Consider the following 9,186-nt stretch of genomic DNA (forward strand, 5'->3'; position numbering starts at 1 on the left):
AGTTATTGAATTTAAATTCAATAAGAATGGAGTATCCATAGTATATAATTGAATGTATTAAATAACTGAATGTATTATTTATATGAAATAAAAATTTAATGTTGAAAGTATTCAGAACTTATTACTTCAAAAATGTAGAAAAAAAGCTAACAGATTATTAGTTTAAAAAATTAAAATTGTTTTTTGTTTTGCAATATATAAATTTTCTGAAAAGAAATGCGAGAATATAGAACTTTTGTAGGCATCAATTCTGTGTACAAACTACAAGAAATTTATAAGTAATTTGAAATTTTGGTGTAAATGAAATAGCGTTTTGAAAGACTTTTTGGCAAAAACATCGATGAATGTGTTCGACCAAGCACTGTTCTCACCTAACAAGGTTTTGAGAGATTTTTTTTGATTTTAAGGTTTAAATTATCATTTGGAGGAGGATGTTTCGAGTCGACAGCGGTCATAAAAGTGAATGTACAAAAGTTGAAACCCGTATTTAAATCAGCCCACAGAAACGTATAGAGGAAAGGAACAAGTGCTGGCTTAGTTAAATTGTACTTGATGTAGCTTAATTTGATGGTGACAAAATCAATTTGGACTGATTCATAATTTTTTGAATATTTATATAATAATTCTTAGTTAGCATTTATCAAATTTAAAGAAAAATTTTTTTGTACATCTTATCAACTTATATACCGCCAGTATACAAACTTTTTTCATAGTCTCTTTTTTTGATAATCCTTTGAAATGTTCATATAATTACAATCAATACAATATGTTGTTATTGTTAATCAACACATTTTTTATTAAATTATACATCTTGCATACAAAAATAATATTTTTAATGTAATATATAATTTTAAATAGGTGTGCTTGAAAAATCCTACAATGATTCCAACCTTTTGAAAGGCAATATGAAAGGCTTGTCAACTTACATAAAAAGGGTGGAATAATGTAGAAAAAGGTTAATTTACGCTTATTTCAAGTATATGAGAATGCTTATTCTTTTTTTTTGTTATTATTAAAGTTGATTTGCCAATAAATAATGTATCATAGTGCAATGAAAGACTTAATAAGATCAATTTGTGTGGCTGACTGGATCGTGTGTGGATGAAATTTGTAATGTTTGACATATAAGTATTTTAATTCTTAAGTCGTACTCGTTACTTAAACTTTCTGTAGTGCCATAAAAATCTATGATATCATACAAATGGACATGGTGACGAGGAAACATATTTAAAATTTTTTTGCAAGTTTTAAAATAATATAACTTAAGACTACAAATTTTGCTTAATTACTTTTGTTAAAATTGGGTCAAACTATGTAGTAAAAATTTACAGTTTATGTTGCCAACTTAGTGTGTGTTAAAAAATTTTAAATTGCAAATTTTAAAATCATTAAATAAATTGTGTAGAAATAAAATCTAATACTCAACTAATACCTAGACAACTAACTTTTTGCTCATCTGATAGAATTATTAATATGTATTTGGCTACTTAAGTATTTACGTGATGTAATTTTATATTATTTAAAACTATATATTTTTTTACAACATTTGTTTATGTGTTGTATAACTATCAATAAAATAATACTTTTTTTACATCTTACAATTTAGGGCGATGATTCTTTAATCTGTAAATAAAAAATTTACGGTATAATGGACAGTCATACTAATATTAAATTTCTAATAGTTAAAGTCATTCCAACTCTTTAGTACATTGAATTCCTTTTTTTTTGATTTTATCAGAAATTATGGCTAAATGTTTTTTTTTTTAAATTTCGATCATCTTTATGTGTCATCTTATGATTTTCAAATTTTTGCTTAATTTTTTGATTAGATTTCTGTATGTACGTACGTTATCTGTCAAATTTTTCTTTTTACAAAATTTTCTTTCTATCAGGCACTATTTTTTTTTGGTCTATGAATTATACAACCCACTGATTCTTACAAAAAGCAGCAGGTAGCTTATATTGAAAGATATATACAATAGAAAGGTGCATGGAAGAAAAAAAGATCATTTCGAGAAAAATTTAAAATAATATTGATATATGATATATGAAAAATGATATATGATTGATATATGAAGAATGATAAATATGTATATAGTAAAACATTTTGGCAAGAATGAGAGTAATCACAAAAATCTTTTAAGGTTTTTCGAAAAAATTAATTTCAAAGCAGTAAAATATTCTCACCTATATTTGAGTAGAAAACCATATTTGACATTAAATTAAAGAATATTCAATGTTTAATAAAATGGAATAATATTTAAACTGTTTGGATGAGAAATAGAGAATTTCGGGCTAAATATTTGTAAATATTTGTATCTGTAACTTTCAGATATTCTGTTGCTTAGATTAAAGAATCAATTTTTGAAATTATAGCATCTTTAAGCATAACTACATTTATATTATATTATATATAGATTTATGTAAAATGACTTACAAATTCTGGTGCATACTTTATCATTCCTTTATTATCGTCTTCATATTCCTCACTCAAGTCGTCGTCTTCAACTCGCACTGCAATACCTTTGGCTTGCATTAGTGTCAATGCACTTATGCTTAGCCAACTGATCCAGATATTGACCAGCTGCAAACAAAATAAATCAATATTTATGTATATGCATGTATATCACGTATATGTTTGTAATAATTTAAAGAATTTTTTATATTTCTTAAAAATTAATGCATAAATGATTTTCTTAATATTTTAAAATTGTTGCAATTTTATGCCTGAATATTGTGCGTTGCACAGCTTCGAATTGCTGCACATTTTTAAAAATTTCTGCACATATTTGAGATAAGAAACGTGTTTACATTAAATTTTTACTAATAAAGACGCACTAATCATACGAGAAGTTAATAAATTAATTATTTGACGTACTAATTGCAGCGAACAAATCGTAGAAACTGAAAATTGTAGCAATTTATTACGTGGGGTACACAATTAATTACATCTTGCAACAGATACATTTATAAGCGTGCACATATACATTATGTTTGTTAGGAAAGAAGTTGTTAATAATATATTTTCAATTTACTGAAAATTGTTTAATTTTTCTTTGGCTAATTGAGTTACACGCATAAATATGCATAGAATGTCGAATTAAAAATAAAATGAAATAAAGGCTTTATTATACTGAAGAGTGCAGAGTATTTGGATTGCAGCTGTCAGCTTGCGATACAAGAGTTAATAAAAATGTCTGTTCCAACGCATGAAAGATCGGTCCACCCAATGTTGTATTAAGCAAATTGGTATAAGTTTGTAGTCGAAATTTTTACAACTAAATTGGTTTAGATCAAGCTATAGGTATGTATGCACTCACTGTTTTGACAAGTTGGTGAGTACGTATGTGAAAATGGTTTGGATTAGATTTGTGTAGAAAGTTGTGAACGCTTAGACAAGATGAATCAGTGTAAGTTTGTTGGCTTAATATTTTGTTGCCAAATTGAACGATGCTTTAGATGCATAAAAAATAAATTAGTAAAATCGTTTATTACTTTGTTGAATGCCTTGTTTTGAAATGTTGTTGGTCATACCTAGTCTGTTTAAGTCGTTTTGAGTAAACATGGCTTAATTGATTTCGAAAAATTTAATTGAATTTTCAGACTTAAATGATGTTTTTGGAATACTTTTTGTCGGCTTTACATGCACCATAACAGACAAGAATATGCATATTTAAGGAATTTATTATTCAATTTCTCACTTAACATGCATTTTTCGTATAAAAATATAACACTTCGACTGCTTTAGGAAGCCAAAAATTGTGATATAATTTTAATTGAAATTAAATATTAAATCTATTGGATCGGGGTAAATACAAAAGTTTTTTATATTAAAGCAAAAAAGGTGGTCAAACTTTGAGATTCAGAAAAAATGCATAATATAGAATAAAAAACAAGTCTACAACTTGTAATTTAAAAATTATATTAAATTGTTGAGCCAACAAATATATATTACCAAATATCGGTAATGATAGGCATTTGACGATACCCGAATTAGCTGCATGGTGAACTAAAAAATACACTTATTGAAAAATTAATATTTGTTAGTTTATTTCTAACTAAAAATAGATACTGAGTTATCTTGAATTTTAATTTTAAATCAAATCAAATAATTTTTTTTTAATTCTTTAAGGGAAAAAGTGTAACAATGTTTTACTTTAATTATTACAGTTAAGTAAAGTATTACATATTCGCAACACTTTTTCAAATGAATAATTTTTAAATGTTATTATTATTCATTGCACAAGGCCGTTGTTGTTAACGATTTATATGAGAGCGGGTTGAATTGCAAAATTTTACCGATTATTTTATTTTAAAGAATGACTCAAAGGTATTACAATAATTTCCGAATTTCTATATAGTGATCTTTTAGCAATCAGTTTAAAGGGCAAAATTTAGTATAAATACTTAAATAATTCAATTGATTTATCAGTTCAACAATTAGTTTCCAACAGCAGAGTTATCTTATCCATTGTATAATATTTGAGAATAGTTTTAAAATCAAAAAATTTTATAATGAAACTACTAAGCATTGGTGGATTAGCTTTTGTACTTGTTGGATTGGCTTCAGCAGGACATCATCATGGTGGTGGTGGTGGTGGTGGTGATGGTGGTCATGGTGGTTCTGTTAGTTATAGCGTTGTAACAAAGCACGACGATTCACATGGACACGGTGGTCACGGTGGTCATGGCGGTCATGGTGGTCATGATGGCCATCATGAACATAGCAGTTATGTTATAACTTCGCATGGTGGAGGACATGACGGCGGACATGGTGGATATGATGGTGGACATGGTGGTCATGATGGCGGTCACGATGGAGGACACCATGGCGGTCACGAAGCTCACCATTATCCTAAATATGAGTTCAGTTATGGTGTTGAAGATAAACATCATGGAGATAAAAAAAGTCAATGGGAACATCGTGATGGTGGCCATGTGAAAGGTAATGAAGTACATTTGTATATAATTTTATTAACATATTCACATAATATGATTATTTACATTGTTTTTATAGGTAGTTACTCACTTAAGGAAGCTGATGGCACTACTCGTGTTGTAGAATACACTGCTGATAAACACAGTGGATTCAATGCTAAGGTCCATAAAATCGGACATGCACACGGTGGTCATGATGGAGGTCACGATCATGGTCACGGACATGGTCATGGTCATGGACATGGTGGTCATGGAAGCAGTTACGTTAATGTTAAACAACACCATTAAATGCAAAAGTATTTCATAGTGAAAAACTATAGAATATATATCAGTGTAAACTGTTAAAATAGTTGGTTAATATGTAAATACTAAATACGAGTATTCATATAGGAATAAAAATGTTTTACTTTGAAAATTTGTATTAAAATAATAATCGTTTTAGATAATCGTTTAAAAGTGGATTAATGCTTTTTTTATTGCAATATTATTATAAATTGCAATATTCAAGTGCGGTAATATTGAACTTGAGAGTAGACATATATTCTACAAGTGAATACTATAGTGACTTAAGCAGGTTTATTTCATAATTAGAACACGTTTGCAGCTGCAACACATTAACGATTATAATATATTTTTTTGTTATAAGTAGAAGTTGCATTGACCTTTGACTTATGTTAGCAATCATAATACTGACGATTTGGTATTGCATATAATTCATTCATAATAATTGTCAGTACAATATAATTCGTAAAAGGTCTGTTGTATATAATACAAGCTTGTTTTTGCCCTGTGCACTTTCTTCAGTGATTTTTTAATTTATATTGTAGAGTGTTTTACGATGGATAAAGTCATCGTTGTGCAAGAGATTTTTATAAAAACCTTAATGTGGTTGGCCAAGCACCGAACTAACTTTGGCGTTATGTGACTTTTTTTGGTTCTGGAAGCTAACACTGCTACTTAGAGAAAAGCATTTCAAGTCGTTTGCCTTTGATAAAGTCATTGAAAACCATACCTCAATAATCTCACAAAACATGTATATAGGATTCGGCAAGCATTGCCATAGTTGTGCTTTACTCTTTGAAGACACTAAGAAAAAATTCATGGACCAAAGTTTTAACAATTCGGAATACTTTGTATAAAATCTATATATTTAAATTTTTTTGTTCTAATACTTGAGAGCGGAGATTTTTCTTTTTACGATAAGGTAGATTTATTTACAATTACATTGATGTATCTCTAAATTCTCAATAATTTGTTAGTAGATTTCATTTTATTTTAGTACTAAAAGCTTAAAACGTTTTTAGGTGATTTTTTATTATTTATAAAGGCAATTATTTTCTTATTTATCCAGTTTATCCAGCCCATTGAAAATGTGTCTTCTCAAAACTTCATGCGTCCATATCTCCTAGGAAAAAAAATCACAAAATTTTTTTCAAAATTTCATGAAAGAAGCTCATAAAAAGAATTTCAGCCAAATCAGAGATCTTGAGGTCAAAAAGGTGTCCGATTTGTAAAAGACTGACCCATATTAGGTTTATAGTTCTTGTGAATATTTCATATTAGTTGTTATATTTCACTTTCCATGCAAATTTTTGATGGGTTATTTTCCACAGTTTTTTTCGTCCTATATAAACCGAGGTTGTGGTTATTTGCTTTTTGATAGAACACCTAACCATATTTTATTCTGCACTGTTTTCAACGAAATAATTTTGTACCAATTAAAAACGTATACAAAGTACATATAAGAAAATGTGCTAGTAATTTTCAAAATGGTTATTTTGAATAGAATTGTTAAGATTTTGATAGAAGTATATCAATTAATATTGAATTATCACAGCATACCTCTTATTGTTCAGAAACAATCAACTTTCTCTCTATCCAAAAGACTGTCTTAATTTTTTTGTGTGCTTAAACCACTATATTGTGGTTTATTTTAATTTACTGTGTAGAAAAAATTAATTGATCGATTCAGATAATAAATAGCCCGTTTCTATTCAGAAACTAAAACTCCAGAACTTTATAAATGTGTTTAAATAAGTTTGGTAAAAAACGATTTTATCGTATTTCTAATCTTGTTCACTATATATAATCGTGTTATTACTCATTCTCTTAATGTCACTATTTAGTTTTGATGTCATTACGTTTTGCAGTATATAGTTTTTTCTAATTCATATAGTTTTTTCAAACACTGAGTTTTAAAAAGAGCTAAAGTCAATTAAATGTCAATTTTGACATACATAATCCACGTTAAAAATCTTAATAACATGGATGAAAACCGCATGAAAATTTCAACCATTTCATATAATTTTTTTTGCTAAGATATCACTTTGAAGTCATTGTAAGCAAAAACAAATTTAACTGTCCAGTGGACATTTCAAGTGACATCTAACAGTGCTTACGGTTGGCAATGCTCACAATGTTGATAGTAATCCTTGTATATGAGATAGTTAATTCATAACACGATTTTAATAAGTTTAGTTTCTTGAATTGAAAAATATTACTACGATCTTAATGTGGACAATATCCTGCTTATTTGATAATTCTACATGTTCGGCGCAAGTACTAAAGGCAAGCTACATTATATATCTCATTGCGTTTTATTGCTGCAAATTTGTAGTATTGTGCTTCCAAATATTGAACTAACTGTAAATGTTTTAAAAATATATAGCAAGCTATTTTATCAGGCTTTTAGTAAAAGTTTTGAACAAAATATAATGCAAAAATTTTTAATATTTGAAATATTGTTACCAATTGTGATATAAAATTATTCAAAAATAATCTCTTGTTTAACATCGTTGTTAGATTGATAGATTTAATATAAATTACTGTTCATGGCTTTATATATTTGATTTTTTATTTGAACAAATACACAAACATTTTTTTTTAGTTATGACACTTTTGGAGGAAGTATATTTAATGAGTTTATTTTTTAAACCTTTCGTGTTCCAAAAGATTATAAAGTCTGCATATGTCCTTTTATATATTTTGTTATTAGAGTATCTTTCTTTTTATACAAAAAAAAAACATTTTTAAAAATATATTTTATGTTTTAATCACTAATCAGCTTTATTAAGTTAAAGATACTTTTATTTCCAATTATTGAAGTGAAAGTGAAACTTTCACTTTTGCACTTTCACCTTACGTGTTGCGATTTGAGACAGTTAAAAATATACAATTTTATTCATTTTAATGCAAAAGTCACTTACAATTATTCTCATAATTCAACCAGCTTATTTATTCAGTTATAAATAAACGAAGTCAGGAGTAAAAATAATTAAAGTATCTCACAATAATGTTGCCATATACGAAATCCAACGGTTTGCGTCGCGTTGTTTCAATGTCAAGGACAAAACTATTATTAAAAAGTTTCAATGGCATTGCCATTGTATTTATAGAGACGCATCCCATATATGTTGGCTTGAAAAGTGCATACTTCCAATGCATGAAAAATGCACAAATGTTGCTATTTCCTTTGAAGCTTTTGCAGGTTATTGTTTCTTGTATCTTTTTACTTTTAAAATTTATTTATTTTTCTAATTCAATTTCTTGTGATTGCGATTGGTGCAATAATTTGCATCACTCGATTTTCCGGATATTCCGGTGTGATGTACAATTTGTGTGCGATTAATTTAATCAATTCATGATACAAAAATTCAAGTTTAGTGAGATGAGTGATCGTTACAGCGCATGTGCGCCTGTATAAGCGTGGTTGATTCCAGTTTAAAACGGCTGGGAATTTATGTCTTATTTCTGTGTATGTTGGCAGAGAATAAAATTATATGAAAAGCAAGTTGAATGTTGAAAAAAATAAGTTTTCAGCACATTTACATTGATATGCATTCATATTTATGATCCTGTATATTGATGAGGATAATTGAAGATTAACGCCACTTAAACAGAAAAATTCATTGAAAAACGTACTGTAGCGTAGTAAAATAATTGGGAACTGGTTTCAGTTTTCTTGTAGAAGATGCAGCTGTTTTTCCATTTAATTGGCAAATATATCACAAGACCATGTGGAGTCGGCACATTACTTTGGCATCAATGCTCTGTGTAATCCAGTTTGTTAGATTCAGCTGATATACGTATTAAATTAATTGTGTTTGCATTACACGGGGGATAATTTATTATGTTGTTAAAGAGTAGCTATATGTTTAAACAATTTTTTTAACCTCTGTTACATCAAAATAGATACGCTTTTACACAAGCTTTCCTAGCCTGTTTCTCTTTTAACGCAACGACATTATT

General features: G+C 28.0%; 2 protein-coding genes across 2 annotated transcripts in view; both read left to right on the forward strand.

The window, feature by feature from the left end:
* The window catches only part of LOC119672076, a gene marked incomplete in the record, with an annotated part of 216,918 nt that overhangs the window by 45,343 nt on the left and 162,389 nt on the right, over positions 1-9,186 (forward strand).
* Positions 4,516-5,226, forward strand: LOC119673239 (cold and drought-regulated protein CORA-like). Its single transcript, XM_038084481.1, has 2 exons — positions 4,516-4,945; positions 5,018-5,226. The coding sequence occupies exons 1-2, from the start codon at positions 4,516-4,518 to the stop codon at positions 5,224-5,226; spliced, it is 639 nt and encodes a 212-aa protein (XP_037940409.1).

This window comes from Teleopsis dalmanni, chromosome 1 (assembly GCF_002237135.1).
Source record: "Teleopsis dalmanni isolate 2A chromosome 1, ASM223713v2, whole genome shotgun sequence".
In the NCBI taxonomy this organism is placed as follows: Eukaryota; Metazoa; Arthropoda; class Insecta; order Diptera; family Diopsidae; genus Teleopsis; species Teleopsis dalmanni.

Excerpts from the sequence above, each read along its gene's own strand:
- LOC119673239 (XM_038084481.1), top strand. The coding sequence starts at position 4,516 with ATGAAACTACTAAGCATTGGTGGATTAGCTTTTGTACTTGTTGGATTG. Across the intron at positions 4,946-5,017 it reads TGATGGTGGCCATGTGAAAG|GTAGTTACTCACTTAAGGAA; the intron begins GTAATGAAGTAC and ends TTGTTTTTATAG.